General features: G+C 32.5%; 1 protein-coding gene across 1 annotated transcript in view; it reads right to left on the minus strand.

The window, feature by feature from the left end:
- Window positions 1-4,012: 4,012 nt before the first annotated feature.
- Window positions 4,013-20,100, minus strand: part of LOC106460183 (putative oxidoreductase GLYR1 homolog) — a 63,189-nt gene continuing 47,101 nt past the window's right edge. The window contains exons 12-13 of the mRNA XM_013919870.2: window positions 15,579-15,703; window positions 4,013-5,037 (exon numbers count right to left, since the gene is read on the minus strand). Coding sequence (XP_013775324.1) covers window positions 4,963-5,037; window positions 15,579-15,703 — 200 coding nt within the window. The 3' untranslated portion in view covers window positions 4,013-4,962. The remainder of the gene's footprint in view (window positions 5,038-15,578; window positions 15,704-20,100) is intronic.

The raw sequence follows: 20,100 nt of genomic DNA on the forward strand, positions 1-20,100 counted from the left end.
AGAAACACATTTTCCTACAATCGTCTGCTTTTAACTCTTATTAAAAGAAAAACTAAACCATAATAAAATATTCATTCATGAAATAAATTAATCAATAATGTCTAAACTAAACAGTCTTTTATATTATGACAAACAACAACAAAAATTACAACCAAAATGTCGATAATAAACCCCAAGCACCACCACCTTAAAGCCAAAGATTGACACACGACCTTTGCCAAAAAACCCACGTTTAGCTTTCCTTTACATCACTATAGCTTCGTTCTTGAGACTAGCAAACAATTCTTAGCAAGGAAAGGCATGCGCCTTTATTTCCAAGGAGTTTTCTCCCTCTTCTGTAACTTTTATACTAATTATAGTGTGTCCTACCTCGCCGTAAACTAATACTGTACATTCCAACCTAAACTCATAAAAACTCCCTACTTCCAGACCTTCCTCTACCTCTGATGTTACTAGACTCCTAACAGAAGCATATTTATTTCAGGGTCCTCCAATTCAAAGAACCTATACTTGCATTTCGCATCCATTCTAAAGTTTCGCACACTACATTTAAAACTCCTCTAAAACTCTCGTAGAAAGTTCCACACACCTCGTACTTTTTCTCTCTGTCGCCACTACACAAGTTTCTTCTAATTTTAACACTAAAAAAAAAAAACTTTCAAACTTCTTAATAAACTTAGTGGTAAGCGTTTGAGATACGTCCATTATGCTGAATTGTTTGAGTTTAATTTACAGAATCATGTAATACCCTAAGCTTAAAAATTATAATTTCTCTTAACAATAAAAATCCTTTCAAACTTCTTAGAAAACTCAATGAAAAGTGTCTGAGATACGTCCACCATGTCGAATTGATTGTACTTAATTCACAGAATCATATAATACTGTTACTTATCTGCTTGTTTGATAATTTCCCGTAAAAATTCTTTCCGAGAAACTTCAGCGATACAAGTCCTTTCTTAATCAAAATTAGTTTATTCTTTCTCGATACAACTTTGTAATACACTTAATTTCCACAGTCACTTTAAACTTAACTACTTTTATAAACATACGCTATAATTCACACCGATTCACACCCTTTACTTACGGTGCCTACTACTCGCTTGACTGTAAACTGTAATTTCTCTTAATGATGATTTTTCACAGCTAAACATGAATATACATAAATATTCCCAAATATTTGTTTTCCTACTCCCAGGATGGGTCAAACAAAAGGTATCGTACATTATTGTCTATAGTGTTGTGTAATTTTTCACTTTATAATTTATTTATTGCTATAAACTATATAAGCACTTTTAAAGAAAGCCTCATCTCTCTTTCCCTTAAAAATTTGGGTAATTACGTCATGTTAAAATAAATTGAATAATTTAAAATTGTTTACAATATTAATTTACTCAACCACAGACTCTTGTTCCTGCACATGAATTAGGCTGAGTGTAACCTTTTTTGTCAGCATATGAAGCTGCGGGTTGATTGTTAAAAGGCTCGAGTCGCTTAAACATTTTACTCACTTTTAGCAGTAGAAGCATTGTAACCATGCTAAAGTCAATCTGCTATTCGGTTAAAAGTAGTCGGCAGGTGCTGTTAACTAATTGACCTCTTTCTGGTCAACAGTTCTAAATTACATGTGGGTATGCATGAACCATGAGGTCTTTGACTAGACCGTTTATCCCGCGTTGCAAAAATTGTTGATCGGATTTAAAAACCAAACACCATTCATATTCTAAGATTATTATTTCATTAATAACTTACGATGAATAATATGATTATCTATATTACCTTATGTGATAGTTTTAAACTTTGAAATAAATAGGAATGCAGGACAACGTTTAGATTAATTCACTGGTATAAACTTATTAATGATAACCACCTGTTTGATTATCATTGTTATAGCATATTCAGGTCACCAAAGTGAGGAGCATGTTTTTGCGGCAATGGGATGCTAAGAATTATGAAGCATTGGATTCACATCACAGTCCGGGCTCGCTAACCATTAGGCCAACTCCAGTCACCTGAACAATGGTTATGAGCAACCCAACCCACCAGTAACTGAAGAATATGATAAGTGTAATTTACATTACTTATGGGTTGCTTTAAGGAAATAATAAACGTTTTATGAGTAACTATCGACGGTTATGAGCAGTTCGTGAATAGATGAGAATAGAACAGTTATTATGGAATAAGTTCAAATGTTTATGCTTGTCAATGGTACGAATATAAAAGTGACTCGCACTTCAGATTAGTGTCGTATGAAATATTTTATTGTAAAAACAGAAAACAACGACAAAAAAGGATGATGCATCGAATAGAAGGTTAAGTAGATAGAGATATTCATCGAGGATGAATTCGAGTTAAAAAAAAATGTCGAAGTTTATGATTCTAATGAAAATGAATCCACTGATGACGTTCCTTTTGATAATTGTCCAAGAAAAAGTAATAGCAATGGTAGGCATCTCAGAAAATACAGCCCCTGGTTTTACATGTCCGAGTTGTTGACATTGTAACAAAAACTAAAAACCTGGTATCAAAAACAAATAACACTGGGTGGAACTAATTAGCTGAAGTACCGGAATTTTCGTGTAATTATATTTAGTGGTGATTTTTATTAGTAGATTAATTTGGTTTTCTATTTCATATTCTTTTTCAAAAACTAAATCCCATGTTTCCACCATATAATTTTGAAAATATATTGCTATATAAGAAATTCGGGCGCTTTATTCCGGAAGTAAGCATTTTCATCAATTACTAGCACTGTGCTTCCGTTTTTTTTTCTTCTTTTGAGATAAAGCAGATGAATTTAAGCATATAGTTTGTTTTGAATTTCGCGCAAAGCTACATGAGAGCTATCTGCGCTAACCGTCTCTAATTTAGTAGTGAAAGACTAGAGGAAAGGCAGCTAGTCTTCACAACCCACCGCCAACTCTTGGGCTACTCCTTTACTACCGAATAGTGAGATTAATCGTAACATTATAACACTCCCACGGATGAAAGGGCGGGTACGTTTGGTGGGACGGGGATTCGAACCCGCGACCCTCAGATTGCGAGTCGAGAGCCCTAACCACTCGGTCATGCATATAAAGAGACAGAGATGTGCGGGGGAAAAAAAAAGGAGATGAAGAAGCACATTAATAAATTTTATGCTTCACTTTAAAGTTAGTTTCTTTACCTTATCTTCAGCAATGGTCTATAACTACTTATATGAAATATTTAAATTTTATTTCCACGTTGTTTATATTTGATTAATCTTATTTTTATTCGACGTTTCTCTTGGTTAAAGATGTAAAAAGTGGTTCTTGAAACTAGTTAGCAGTAGATTAAAAAATGATTTAAATATCGAAAATAATTCTTTTCCCGCTCTTTTGCGAGTGCTTAGTCATATTTCTAAAATTAATAAACTGTCATAAGCTGCTAATGAACTCTTGAACATTAATGAATTCTTCATCGGAAGGTGATTTTCTTATTCACATCAAATAAAATAGTTATATTTTAGCATTATTTTAGTTGTATCGTATTATTTATATTTTAGCATTATTTTAGTTGTATCGTATTAGTTATATTTTAGCATTATTTTAGTTGTATCATATTAGTTATATTTTAGCATTATTTTAGTTGTATCATATTAGTTATATTTTAGCATTATTTTAGTTGTATCGTATTATTTATATTTTAGCATTATTTTAGTTGTATCGTATTAGTTATATTTTAGCATTATTTTAATTGTATCGTATTAGTTATATATTAGTTGTATCGTATTAGTTATATTTTAGCATTATTTTAGTTGTATCATATTAGTTATATTTTAGCATTATTTTAGTTGTATCATATTAGTTATATTTTAGCATTATTTTAGTTGTATCGTATTAGTTATATTTTAGCATTATTTTAGTTGTATCGTATCAGTTATATTTTAGCATTATTTTAGTTGTATCGTATTAGTTATATTTTAGCACAATTATAGTTGTATCATATTAGAAGCTCCAGCTGGCATTTAGTATTTTCAAATAAAAAGTCTTTATAAAGTAATAATAAACAGACTTTATTTTCCTCGTGGTCACGAAAGAACGATTACATATGCACAGTAAGCATTACTGTGGACTGTCATTTCTAAAATGAATAGCTACAGTGGTACCATTTCTGTAAAAATAGTGAAACAAATTATATAAAGGAGAAAAAAAAAACACAATAAAAACAATTAAATCTGTACGTGATCTCAAACTTCAAACTTGATCATATTTTGCAATATGCTTGAGTAAAGTATTTAAAAAGTTCAGATAAAAAAAAAAGGGAGTTAAAATGAAAATGCTCTATGAAGAATAATTTTCGTTTAAATAATAGTCATTTCCCCTATACTTAAAGTCTATAACATATAAATGACTTGAGCCTCCTGATTTTGTTGGATAACATTTGGATTTGTAATATCCAGTAATTCGGAAAATGCTAATTTTTAATGTTAATATATTTTCAATGTGATGTCCATAAATTCTCAATAACTGATTAAAGATACGACAAGGCATTAAGTACATCACCTATCATAAAATTATTTTTATTAGCTGGTGTAAAAATTTAACATCTTCTTATTAGGAAATTCTATCCACGTTTATAAATATCTTTAAAATGACCTGTGTATTATTATTATACGAATGTCTTAGTCAAGATGACCTACCCTCAAACAACTGCTACCACTGCACATTCTACCACTATACACAAGTACACATATGAGGAAACAACTTTCTGAGAGCAAGAAAATATATGTACAATTCTGCAAAAAAAAAAAAAAAAAGGAAAAAAGGAAGAGAGAGAGAGAACGCCCATAAAAATAATGACCAGGCATTTCATTCATAGATTATAAACCTTTCAAAATTTCTTATGCAAAGAATGCTTTATTACAGGGCCTGTCAAATGACAAAATATCATTCTAATAACAGCCACGGTGCGAAAGGCAGGATTTCATGAAACATTTTGGTGTTAAAACCGAGCTCGAAGATATACTGCCGATACGTCATGGTCTCCATATCCAAACCGCTTGGCATGCTTGTATACCTGAAAAACAAACCAAAAACAACTATTAACTACTAATAGCGGATAATGTTCTAAAATTCCATAAAATATCCTCTCTAATAGTTGACCGAGATTATCTGAAGTAGTTTGTAAAAATCCTGCAAACAATTTCAGATCAAGTAAAGAATACTTACAACAACAAAATCTACTTTTATGTTAATGACCAACGTTTCTAGGCTAAAATGTGAGAGAAGGAGAGAAAATAGTAATATTATTATCTACGAATTCGTTATTTAGTGCTGATAATTATTTGTATAGTAATCACATGTACAGCACTCTGATAAAACTTCAATTAGTAAGAGGCAGTTCCCATTGTATTAAATATTATTTCGATATTCGTAATTGACAATTGTAAACGTATACGTTTTTGAAACTTGATTTTTAAAACAAATTATTTTTAAGATTAGTCACAGCACTTTGGCTTACATGTCATGTTTTAATCTACTAGTGCTGCGTTTCCCAAACCTTTTTGGCCAGGGAACATTTTTCAGCTGAGAAAAAACTTACGGAACACACATAACATTTTTTGGGGTTTGGTTTTGAAATTAAAAATAGAGACATTAGAGGCGCGCAGCGCTTACTAGATTTGTATATTATTCATTCATTTATTTAATCAAATTACATATTAATGAATTTTTACGTTTTTATGCTTATAATATGTTTTAGGTACAAACCTCTCCACAAGGATATTATGTAGAATAGATATGGCATCTTCTATAATTCTTCTTCAATGCTAAATCGATATTATCTAATTCTAATACATAGTTAAATATTTTATAATAATTTATGATCGTACAAAAAGTGTTAGTTATTTTATTAAAATTTAAAATCACCCATGAGCCTCGGACGGAACATAGTTTGGGAAACGCTGTACTAGAGCATATGCTTCACTTACAGTTTATCAAAGAGAGGGGAAGTTGGTGAAGACTTTATCAACGTCGTGTGCAAGAAGTCGTTTCGGTCTGGCCAGCTTCTAGTCACGCTATTTACCAAGTAAAAACGGGGAAACACTACGATGCATGTTTACACGTGTCAGAGTTAGGTTAGCCTTCATTATTCGCAGCGTGATATTTGTTATTTTGCAGTAATAAATTAAACTACCCCACAAGCTTGCATCTCGAGTTGGGCCTGACACGGATAAACTATTTAACTGTGTTGATAAATGTATGCTGATTGCCGCTACACTAAACAAGCGTAGTTACAGTTCATAATTCAAATGGCCAGATATCATGATGCGTATTTTAGTAATTCGCCATTTGGTAATCCTAAGGATATATAGCGATTACGAACTGAATCTGATTTTTTGACAGCACTACTCGGTAGTACCGTTTTTCCATTCTCAGCAAGTCTGTTTTAATTTTCAAATAGCTATGAATGGCTTACATATATTTTAACCGAGAAAGAGAGAGAGAGAAAGACGTCAATTCCTGCCAGTAGTTAGTCTTAAATTTCTTGGAATAAAGTAATGTGATATCAAATGCCGATCATTATAGCTTCATTTGGTATAAATATGATTTCTTAAAACCGTCTACGTATAACCAATAATTATTGATCTCTCGTTAAACTACCCAACATACTAAAGCACAAAAACTATCTGTTCTACGTCCATCGCAAGGACTGAGCCCTGATAAAATTTTCCACTAAAATCTTAATGCTGAGCTATCAACGGATTTCTCACGAGTAAAATAATTATGTCGAAATATGTTGATGATTAAGTATAAAAACTGAGTAAATTAAGACGGCCAGTAAGTTCGCTTATATATATATATTTCAATATATAGTCCATCATTATAGTGGAGTCTGTAAAACCGTCAAAGGCAGCTTTCTGTGATGTAGGGATTTTAACTGTAATTTGTCGAAAACTCCAAATTTATGCAACAAGCGTTTATTTATCAATCTATTATTATAATACTCAGTTTTGGGCTGTTCTGAAAATGTGCGCGCACTTCATTTCAACAGATATAAACAAAAGAAGAATGTAAATATACTTTCGTCGACATTTTGTACAACAACATATTAAAAGCTTATGAAAGTTTTTAAAAAGTTCTAACGTTAGTCGTAGAGTAGCATTATAAGTTTATTGATTGACAGTATTAAGTAGGGTAAAGTTTAGCCCTAACTGGACTAAAGCAAAAAACGTACACAAGTTAGTGTTAATTTATCTCTATCGAATATAACTTAAAAGCCGTACTTAATAAAGGCCTAACCAATGTTAGGCCTACGACAAGTGGACCTATATATTTCGGTATCTGCGATTATAATTCTTTTGTATTATTCTATAAGTCCTGTATTTAAAGAAATACTGTTGCAATAAATATACTAACTTGGCCGCAAATGTTTTGCAGGTCTATTCTAGTGCTACGCAAAAAGATACAACACTGCATACAATATTCTGAAGTCATTTATTACCAAGAATAGTATAATTTTAAATTTTTGCTTGGTCGTGACTTTGCTAATTTCTGATTCATAGAACTTTTAGAAGTCTGAAAGCAGAGAGCACGATTTAAAATATTTAGCACTGAACAATTTGACACTATTCCTATTGGTTGGATGAAAGGCTTAAGCATTATTGGACCTTATAAATTGTATAATAATTTTGCTACAACTTATAACTACGTCTTAAACAGTTTTGCAGTCATGTGGAAGAAGAAGAAAACAGTGATTTTTCTCATTTCTTCAGCGCTACAATGCTTGACGTTTATAAAATCTAACATTATTATTTAATTAAATCAAAACAAATTTAAAATTGTATATGATATTATTCTTACTTAAAGCTGTCAGTAAAGGCATATGAAACATGTCTATTTATTTTAAAAATGAGATAAAATATAAGCTGAAAAACAGGTACTTTGCACAAAAAATAGTGTATAGAAATTTAAAAATTTACTTCTTCCTTCCAATTATAATTCTTAAAATAATCACATAACATATGCAATTACCTGATATGAAGAAATAAAAAAGATTTATAACACAAACTTCACAGTTTAGATATGTTACTCAGGAGGACGACAGTATTTCAAATAAACTTAAATCCATTGTAACTGTATGGAATAAATACACACAAAAATATAATTTGGTGGTGAAATTTGCATCAACCAAAAACTGTATTTTACAATGCTTGTAACACGTGCATATTCATCAATATAGAAAAATAATTCCTTTACAATATTTTCAATAACAGTTAATCATCTTTAAGTATGAACTATTTTGACACTCCTACTGTAGCCCTCTTTTCTGTAAAAGTTACAAATTAAACTAACACACATTACTATTTTAAGAATTAAGATTAATCTACATATATATTACTGTATTAACATAACTTTATTTGTTACCTACGTATGTAATAAACTGATGTGTGTTAGTTTGTTTTATTTAAAAGGAAAGAACATTCAATAAAATGAATGGTATTTATATATTTTAATTTGTTTTTAATATTTCCAATATCCAAAGTCTACTACAGTTTTGTGTACCTTAAAAGACAAGAAAATTAACTTGAAGTTACTTTTATATTAATTACAACTAAATAATATACCAAGCTAATTAATTAATGGTTTGCTACCTTAGTTACTAAGGGAAGACAATTCTGTAGTTAAAGAAATAATTATAATACCATTACCAGATTTTATTGAAAAGAACAATGGTACAACAGGTTTTTGTTTTGTTTTATTTAGAAGTAACTTTATATACAGCTGTTGCTTACATACACGTGTTTGATAAATTGTGTAGAAATAACTCACTCGGATAAAAACTGTGTTGTGTGTGATGTATGTCAAGCTTGTTTTGAACAAAATGCAGTAATAAGACATAATAGTTTACTAATTTGAATATCTCTTTTGTTTAGCAACCTTCAACTAATGTCTCAAGATTATAGTACTTCAACGTAATATCCGATAAACTTTATCAAAGATTTAGGTTGACATGGTAGAAAAACATATTTAACACAAAGCAAAAAGAGAATGCTAGTCATTTTGTTTGTTTTTGAATTTTGTGCAAAGCTACACAAGGGCTATCTGCACTAGCCGTCCCTAATTTAGCAGTGTAAGACTAGAGGGAAGGCAGCTAGTCATCACCACCCACCGCCAACTCTTGGGCTACTCTTTTACCAATGAATAATGGAATTGACCGACACATTATAATGCCCCCACAGCTGAAAGGGGAAGTATGTTTGGTGGGATGGGGATTCAAACCCACAACCCACAGATTGCAAGTCGAGTTCTCTAACCACCTGGCCATGCCGGGCCCTTAGTCATTTTGATTTCATCACTGTAGTCAACATTTTCCTAAGCACTTTTCCTGTTAAAACTATGACTAGTTAATGAGATTAATTGTGCACAACAAAATTGGAATAATAAAAATTCCAAATGAAACCAGCACACAGTTCTCATTTTATGATCAATTTGAGCTTTATAATGATTATTAAGTTAAGAAATGCAATGTTGGACATTTTTTTTGTACATTTTGTGTTAATATCCAAGAAGGAACATGTTCAACATACACTTTCAGTTTTCTTTTTGTTGAATTTTGCAGTATTGTGGTAATCTCATCATATATTGGTGAATAACAACTTGAATATAGGAGTATAATAAAACTTCAGCATTTTTTGATACACTGTTTGTATAAGGAATGGTTTAATACTACATCATTTAATACTACTAAATGATAAACAGTGTCATCATTGCTAATGGCATTATCCAACATTAAAAAGACATTGAGTTAAAATATGTCTAAAATGGTTACTTCATTCAGTTTTGCAGCAATAGTAGGAAAGTAAGATGTGGGCATTTGTGACTTGAGTGCCACACTTCTCACATATTGGCAGAACATTCCCTTGTAAAAGAAAATGTGGCTTGTAAGGAGAACTTTCTCACTCTGATTACTGTACAAACTAGATTGCCAAATCAACTTGTGTCACTGCTCAACACAAATTACTTGCCAACTGGCATACAGCCATGCTTTGATGCCATTCTTGAAATTCAAGTAAAGAATAGACAAAGGTGTTATGTTGCCACTGGAGGCTGATTTGGTTGTGGTGTCAGTAAGTTTATTCCCTTATATTTCAACATGGCTAGGAATCCAGAAAAATAGGATAAAGATAGATAATGAGAAATGGGTCAGTATTTTCTGAATATTCAACAAGTTTAGAACTAAACTAAAAGTAAAGTAATTTCAGTCTTTAAAGAGCTAAGCAACTTGGCATAGACTCTACAATTAGTGTGCTGGTTAGCTTCTATATGATCCAAGGCAAGTGAAAATGCATACAACAATGTCACAGCACACAGAGTCACCTGATTTCATGATATCCTTCTATTCCCATTTTGATTCATTAAATAGTAGCTGATATTTCCAGTTCAGAATGTCTGACATATCACAGTGAGGAAAATTAACCAGCAATGACAAGATTGGTTGATCACTGGGTTCAGTAATGTCATCCAATGTTAGACCCAACTCTGTCAACTTGGCCTTAATACAAATGCCAAAAGTAGGAATAGCAGGCCACTTTGTAAAAAAACAAAGTTCACTGAAGAAAGATACATTAAAAGTGGGATGACACGATAGTGATTGGAGTTTTTTAGCATCATGCAAAAGCATTGCAAACATCAGAAATATAGTGACAGTTTATAGGAGTTTGTGTACCAATTCTTGACTGGAGAAGTGAGGAAGGCCCCTGTGCCAAGCCAAAGCCCTTGATATATGAGGTTCAATCCCTCCAATGCAGATTCTTTGGTTGAGGTGTAGACCAAAGACCCATATATCCAGCTTAGACTGAATGAGGGCACGATAGATTGTGAGTGCAGAACACTTATTCGCTCACTAAGAGATAGAGGAGAGGATGCTTAGTACCCTTGGCCTTAATATGCTTTATGTTTGGAGTAAAAATCAAATTACTGTCTGAATAAAGTTTTACGAAATCTTTCTCAGCCACAACAGGAATTTATGAACCTCTCAGATGAAGGTTGGGCTCGTGGTGTAATCTCCAATGGTGGCAGAAATGCGTGGAAATGGAATTAGATGATGAAATTTGGAATTTTTTTTGTAAAGGTCCACTCACGCAATCCACTGAGAGCAATATGAAGTTACTTCTCAATCAAACTTCTATTAGATGACATACAGGAAGTATGAATATCATCAACTACACGAAGAAGCTGTTCAGTGATGGCATTCATTTTAATGCTAAAATGCGTGAGATTCAAAGCATAGCCCTGAGGTACTCTTGGGTCCTGTGTGAAAGATCAGGATAGTGTTGATCCCACACAGACTTAGAATGATATTTCTGCTAAAAATTATGGGTAAGTAGCCATGTAATCCATATGAAAGGAGAACCTGTAATATACTAAACCTCCATATGCTGTCATAATTCTTCTCAAGGTAAAAAAAAATAATAGTACGTTCTTTCTTGACAAAGGCTATCCTTATTGACATTTTCAGTCAAATCATGAGGTCCACGGTGGAATCATTGTAAATAAATCCAACTGGGTGATGGAGAGGAGATTGTATGATCCTAGAAACCAAACAAGATAAGCACTAACCATTCTCTCCAAAACTTTGCATTTGTACAGATAGTTGGTCAAAATAATAAAACTACATTCAGAAGAAATCTTGGGATCTTTTCCAGGCTCAGATAATGGTACAATAGATTGACACCATAAATCAGGAAACTCCTCCTCAAGTAAGGTCCAGTTAAAAAGAACTAGAAGATCGAAGGAGGCAGGAGAGAGATGATGTAGCATTTTGTAATAGATGTTTTCTGGTCCAACTGATATATTGTTGGACTGACTTAGGGTAAATTTCAGTTCCACTACAGTGAATGGTTGATTATAGTTGTATAGCCAACTAAGTTAAAGACAGGGGAACAGCTAGATATGTTTATATGATATTCCTTCTGTCTTTGATATCTTATCTATCAGACACGGGCACAGATCTTTTGAAACAATATGCAGTTGGTGAGAGTATGATATCTGCAGAAAATATCATAGTTCTTTATGAGTTCTCTGTGTCTTTTGACAGTCAGGTATCCCCAATGAACTAGGATAGTGTGAAAAACACATACAACTTTTAGGAATGTTAGGGACAGCTACCTGGACAACATGATTAATTACTGTTTTCATGCATTTATTAATATAAGACAGGCTGGGGTAGCATTAGTTAAGTTGGGGCACCATTCAAAGTCCTATTTCAAGACCTACAGCAGTGCTTGAAATGTTCTATAAGATTTTGTGATGGTGCTCCCCATGCAATGGCATCCTTTAGCCTGTTTGTATTCTCCTGTTTCCATTGTGACATTCGAGTTGAGTAGCACTGACTATGGCCATACCCATTACCAATGATCATTATCCATCTTCTAAAAAAATGAAGAGAATGTGAACAAAAGGACAAGTTAATGGAAGTAAAAGTCTGAATTGAGGCATGGAAACTGGCATATTCTCCTGTATTGAAGAAATAGAAAGGTTGTGCTAAGAGCAAACACTCCACAAAATCACCATTCTCACTAATATCTACACTACCCCAGTGACTACTTGATAATATCATCAAGATCTGCCTGAACAATTTCCTCTCCACAAGACAGGCAAAGAGAGCATAGGATGATGGTATAATCAATGAAGACATGTTGAAAATGTTCTCTACAGGCATAGTGAGTGGAACATTTAAGGAAGGAACATGCTATTTAACCAGCAGTGTTATTCCTCCTTGAAATTGTCCATCATACAAAATATCCTTTCTGTATAATGAAAAATGCCAAATGGTGATAGTATCATCAGATTTCAGATGCCAAGATGGTGAGAATTAACCAAAACCTTAATATAATGTAAAAGAGCAAGAAAACCTCAAGAGTTCCATTGTATTAGTTTGGCCATTTTCAAGATTGTGGAGGAAATCTTGGCAAGGAGCTTTTCTGTTCTGATTTTAAACTAATTTATTTATTTTTTCCCCAGAGGAGTATCAACTCCATGGACTCTTTTCTGGATAAAAAGGGCAGATCATAATTAGATGGATGAGATTCAAGTACTGAGGACAAGATAAAAAATTAATCCTGCAAATTGAGACCGGTTGAACTGGTTCAGATCACTCATTAGTTTTATTTTTAAATACATTTATCAACAGGCTTGTACCTTTAAATGGCCAAAGAGAGTCTCTGTGGGTGGAACAGAGGCATCTATTTTCACTTCCATTGTTACTGTGAAAAAGAATACTGATGCATAACTACCAGAGCTGGGCTAATTATTCAACGTAATCGATCACCTATGGGTAGCGATTATAGTGATTAGTTGAAATGCCAATTAAATCATTTAATTAAAATTAATGTTTCCAATTATTAGTCTTTCATTATTCCAACAATTGAATAACCTAAATTCCAATTATATTGAATATCATGAAAATAATCAACTAATCAAAATTAGTGTTTCTATTTATTAGTATTTTCGATTATTTCAATTACCCAAGTCATTGAAATCACTCTGTCTTTGTCATGGCAAAGCTAGTAAGGTTATATACAACTGTCACTAATGTTTAACTGCTGACTAGGAGGGGAAGGCAACTGGCTTGTAGCATCCACCACCAATTTATGTTTTTCTTTAGTGAATCACTAACTAGAAGGTAGGCAAACTCTTTGGCAGCACCCATTGCCATTTTTATTTTCCTTGCTTGCATGTACACACCATGGTTGGAAGAATGCTGTGTAAACTGATTAATGGGGCCATCCATTAACCAATTAGCAAAGACCAGTAACTTCCCATATCTAACAACTACATTTTGGAAAAGATGTCATCATCTTCCACGCCTCTTGATAAGGGTTGTTATTCAAGGTTTGAACTTTCTTTACGTCTTTTTCCTTAACACATTTAGGGAATGATCTAAAATAGGAGGGATGGAAGCCTGAACAGTTGACAGAGTATGGCTCTAATGGACATGTGGCTATCATTACCTTTGCCACTGCAAAAAATACAGACCATGTCAAGATGTTTCGTGGAATTCAAATTACTGACAGTGAAAACGTCTGAGAGAGTTGGGAATATATATATAGCCTGACTTTATAGTTCAGATAACCTGCTTTATGGTGGAAGGTAAATGTGGTGATGTAAACATCAAAATCAGAACTCTAGTCAGCTCAAACATTCCATTTTTACGAGTGGAGATTTGCCCAATCTCTGAAACTCTTTGATTAGAGAATCTTCAACACAGGGAAGTTAAGAAGATTCCTCTCAACAATTGCTCCTTTCAAGGTACTAAGTGAGGTTACCTCAACAGATATGTTTCCAATGACCTTAGAGTTATAAAGGAGTTCACTGTCTTGTGGTCATGTTGCAATGAACAAGCACAAAGTTCATAATCCCTGTGTTGATGCCTCTAACCAATTTTAGTTGAAAAAGGGATGTTTTAGAAAACTAAATTTGTAATAAAAGAGTATAAAACTGTTTATTTGTGGGGTCTTCAATAGGTTGTGGTTTATCCAATATTTCTATAATTTCATAGGATGCCATGAAAAAGAAAAGAGAGAGAGAAAAAAAAAGATAAATTATGTGTTCATTGACCCCACCCACCAAACTATATTATCAAAAGATTAATAAACTGAGTAAAGTGCAGCAGTACCAAGGTTTTGTAGGTAGTATACCTGATCACCAGTACAAGACATAATGTCCACTACACCAGTTTAGAATGTACAATACTAGCACTCAGTTGACTCTAGCCACAACTGACAAACTGACTGATCCTGAGGGGGCTACTCCAGGGCTTCCTTTCTTCTTGAATTCAAGGCTAGAGTGGTATATTGTAGTGACACAAGCACCACTGAACCACTGGGATCCTCTGTTCCTGTTCATGAGTTGCAACACATAGCAACATGTGAACAAAGTTTGGAATATAGAGAAGGTAAACAGTACAGAAAGAATCTTCCATAGGAGGTCCCCTCATTATGTACAGGAATCACAATGAAAGGTGTCCATAGAAAAACAACAAATGTTTCATGAGTTGAGTTTTACTGTAATTTCTCATGTTTGTGTCTATCTATCTATACAATGAATGTGCTCAACTGTAAATTTGTTTTTGAGAAAAAAATTAATTTTGCTTATACACTGAAAACTTTAAGCTTTGAATTATAGTAATGTGAAATTATTTTTAGAAAATCAGAATAAACATCATTTTTATTTTGGGAAAAATAATTAATGCAGAAAATGAATACTATTCGTATTAAAAAAAGTTCTATGTAAAAATTATTTCTATTTCCATTTCTTTCCTCTAAATTTGATAGAAATTACTACCATTTTTACTCCAGTCTCAAAAAGGATAACTGATTTCATTTGGAAAACAACTTGTTCAATTAGAATCAAATCCTGATCCATTTTAAGTACTCTGTGCATGTGTTGAGCTAGTTACCATACTATAAGTTACTATTCTTGTAAACTACATGCTGGAATCACTAAGAACATGAACTTTAGACATTAATATTTAACATAAGATCACATTTTCTTCATTCATACACGTTGTAAATTAAAGAATATTAGGAAATGTTTAAAGTTCCATCATCTCACCTCATTGGCTGCAGCTGCAAGAGGTAATGGCTGTTCAAGTTGGTCACCAACTTCCAGTGCAAGGCAGAGATCTTTCTGCATGTGCTGCAAAGGCATATTTGTACCAAAGGTGCCTTCTATAATAGCTGTAAAGTAACAATAAATATATGAAGTTTTACGTCAACCGAAGGAGAGAAAAGAATATTTATTTGTATAATTATCAAGACTTTAAATTATGGAGAGTTTCTTTCAATGCTATGCCTGAAAACAACTTATAAAGTCCTATTTATAAATATGTATAACAGTTGAATATAATGTTTGAAATATATAATTTAATGATGAAGATCAGTTGATATATTATATAATTTAATGATGAAGATCAGTTGATATATTATATAACTCAATGATGAAGATCAGTTGATATATTATACAACTTAATGATGATGATCAGTTGATATATCATACAACTTAATGACGAAGATCAGTTGATATATTATACAACTTAATGATGAAGAACAGTTGATATATGATATAACTTAATGATGAAGATCAGTTGTTATTATTTTTCTGCAGCTTTCCACTCAAGAAGGTTTTCATAAATGGACTCCACAAAAATTAGTTATCAGAAGAATTTTCTTAAGTGAAGTTTTAATTTACTGTTATATTACTGAAAGAAGAATATCAACATTTAAAATTGACTAATTTTCAAGATATTAAAATATTACTGAAAAGTTTTGGAAGGTTTGTGGTACACTAGTTTTAGGATATAATACTAATAAAACTAGATGACATAAAGCTCACTGAAAACAAAAGTGTAAAACACCACCATAAAAAAACTAATGATTAAATTATGTTTGTGGTGCTTGTTTCTCCAAGTTTTATTTATAAGATAAATAAAGAGTGACAGTATGTTTATTGCAATAATAAAAATAAGCAACTTTGAATTTATACTTGACATTTAAGACCAGGAAGTGTGAAAAACAAAATAAAAAATACTAGCTCAGATCTGGTCTGCCCAAATAAATCTTATGTATTGGCTCACTAATAAATACATTATATTTAAACATACATATGTACACATGAAATTTAAACACAACATCTTGGCTGTACCATCTACTATAGTAAACTCTAAAATAATAATAAAACACCCACAGCCAGCCCTTATCATTCAAATATTTATCAAGCCTTCCCTTAAATTAACTGCAACTACCACATCTGAAGACAACCCATTCCAAAGGCCAATCACCCTGCCAGAAAAATAAAGCTATCTTAACTGAACTCTGTCAAAATTTTATTTGTGCCTCCTTGTCTTACCATTCTCACCATTAAGAACAAAACAAAACAAAAAGAAAGGAAAAAAAGATGATGCATCAACACTATCTATTCCTTTAACAATCTTAAATACCTCAATCAGATCCCCTCTACAAGTTTTTTTTTCCCTTTACTGGCATCAAGCTTACACGTTAATTTAGCATAAACATGCTGGTAGTGAGTTGACCCTGGCATATGATATTCAAACAAAACTTGCAATATTAATCATAACTTTGAGAACTACCAAAACATGTCACATTGAACAATTATTAACTGGTTATGAGGGCAACAAATAATCTGTTGCCCAAAATAAGCAGTCAATAATTGTCTTATTCTACCCCTCCTTCTGTTTTCAGTTTTAATAAAACCTGATTAATTAGTGTTGTCAGACAATGCATTTAGTCTACATCCCTGTGCTTATATGTAAATCTTAAATTTTAACATTTGATTAAAGATTTTGATTTAATTTTAAGAATAAGATTTATAAATTGTTTATAATTTTAAAAATATAACAGCTCATCATCATGAGATCATACCAATAAACATATAAAGTACACACCTGTCTAACTTCAGCAGAAAATTTGTGCAAAATGCTGGCAATATTTCTGATGTTGTTTGCAAATTAGGCCTAAATGAATATATGTGTTTTCACTGTGCTGCAAAAAATTATAGTCTACTAAGTTCTGCTTCCTAAATGACTCTGTAGCTCTTCTTCTGTAAGTAATTGAAATCTCACACTATAAAATATGTCCACATTCATTTTCTGGGTTTGAGCAAGTTGTTTGTAATTAGGTGTAAATGAATCAGCATGTTTTCACTGTGCTGCAAAAAACTGTCATCTGCAAAGTTTTGCTGTGATGTCAGCATGATTGGCAATGGTCTGGACAACTGTGTTACATTGAGGCAATTCGCTGACTGACTTTTCAACGCAACATTGAAATTGTTTCATAACACGTGATGCCTCCTTGGCCAATCGTAGCAAAGGATCCATGCTAGGGAGTAGAATAAAGCTAAATGCATCATCCTATCCAAAAGTTATACTTTAAATGTCCATTTTTAAACCATTTCCAAGCATTGAAGCAATGATGGTAAATGGAATAAACTAGTCTGTTTGACCAATGTACATAATGCTCTTGTATGATTATTCCATTGTGGTGTTTAAACTGATTTTGTGTGAACACGATGTTGAAGATCCATAAAAAATATGATAGTAGATAATGATAGTAGAAAACTAACTCTATATCAAGCATGCCTTGTGTGATCTGCATGCTGAACAGGTGGCCATGTAATCCAGGTTAGACTTTAAACAGTCTTGTTTGGGGATATACTAAGAACATCCATGGCCAAACATTTTTTCAAGGTAAAAGTGAAAATGTATGTAATATGAAATTCAAATTAGATGATATAAAAATTTCTCAGGACATTTGTTTTATATGGTGATTAATAAGGATAATGTACAGGAATAGTACCTGATGCATGCATCCAGTACTTTCAATTTACAGCCAATATCACAATGATTAAATGTGAGAATAACATTATGTATTACTAAAATACCGAGGGTAACATTAACATTACATATTGTTTTTTATTTCAGTTATAACAGAAGAAAGAGACATATACAAAATACATATTTCTGATGCTTCTAAATAAAACAATTTATTCTAAGGAGACTTGATCAATACTTTTCCCATTTTCCCAAAGCAAGCATCCAATAAAAGAAGAAATTATTCACTGGTGCACCATTTCTGAACTACCTGTAAAATTTAACTTTACACTCTTAATAATTCCAATTCTGGTATTTGAATATTTCAGGTTACTTGTAGATAAAAGTCTCAAAAATTGTATTCTGTTAATTACTAAATAATTTAAACTTCACCATTGCATAACTACCCTTTCAATTTCAGGCCCTCTTTGAGCCTGAAGCCTCAATAAATACACCAATTTCTAAGGCTAAGACAAAGTACAGACTAATTCGATGACGAGGAACCCACTTTGAGTCTAATAATGATTGGAGACGACTTGAATGGGTAATGAAGAAAACTTTAATATAAGTTTAACATAACAGCAAATGTACAAGGTTTTGTCATCATCAGGTACAAGTAGTTTACACTGACACAGATATATATACATACAGTATGGAACAAAGAGGTCACATGACCAGATATTGTTGCATGACTTAGAAGAGATATGTTGGAACCCCAGGGTGTTGGTTTAGAATGGGGTTGTTTTATTCAATTAAGATGGATTCCTTGATTTTTCGTTTGTTTATGTTTGGTTCTTTGTTTAAAATTACTGTGTTTTTAACAGATATACTATGGTTTTTTGAGTTGCAATGGTGGAAAACTTGGGATGGTTTTTTTATTGTGTTCTGTTAATCTGGTTTCCAATTTTCTTCCTGTTTCTCCGATGTAGAATTCTGGGCAGTTATTGCATGTTATTTTGTAAATGACATGACATTGGTATTGTGTGATTCTGAATAATTTTTATTTAGTAACGATTTTAATTTAGGGCCAGGTTTTTGAGAGAATTTGACATTGACAGGAAGTTTCTGTCTAATGGCTAGTTTTGTCCAAGTGTGGATTATTTTTGAGCTGGCTTCAGGGACAAAATGTAAACTGCAGTGTAATCTTCTGTTGTTGGGTTTGTTAGTATCAATTTTGTTTGTGAGTTGAGATTTATTGTGGTGAATGTTGGAGAGTTTTTCAACAATAGCTGATGGAAATTTGTTGGTGTGAATGAAGGAATGCTTTATGTGGTTGATTTCTTCATCTATGTAGTCCATTGAACAGAGTCTTGTGGCTGTGTTTATGAGGCTTTTCAGTGTATTGATTTTTTGTGTGGTGTCATGAGTGGAATTCCAGGGGATGTAGAGGCCGGTGTGTGTACCTGATGATGACAAAACTTTGTCAAAACGTTGTACATTTGCTGTTAAGTTAAACTTGTACTAAAGAGTTTCTTCATTATCCATTCAAGCCGTCTCCAAGCATTAAAAGTACAGACTACTCAAATAACTACAAACACAAGTCCTGTGGCAATAAAGTATCATATTTAACCCACTGACTACTGATTTGCCTTACAGAGTATTATGTGTTTTATGGCAGTTGAATGCAAGTGTACAGTATACAGTGTATGGCTTGCAAAAATTCTGCATGCATTTAGAGCAGCTGCAGTCAATGGGTTAATACTTAACATATAAAATATTAAAATTTGTTATTTATAAACACACCTTAAA

Source organism: Limulus polyphemus, unplaced genomic scaffold (assembly GCF_000517525.1).
Source record: "Limulus polyphemus unplaced genomic scaffold, Limulus_polyphemus-2.1.2 Scaffold724, whole genome shotgun sequence".
Taxonomy (NCBI): domain Eukaryota; kingdom Metazoa; phylum Arthropoda; class Merostomata; order Xiphosura; family Limulidae; genus Limulus; species Limulus polyphemus.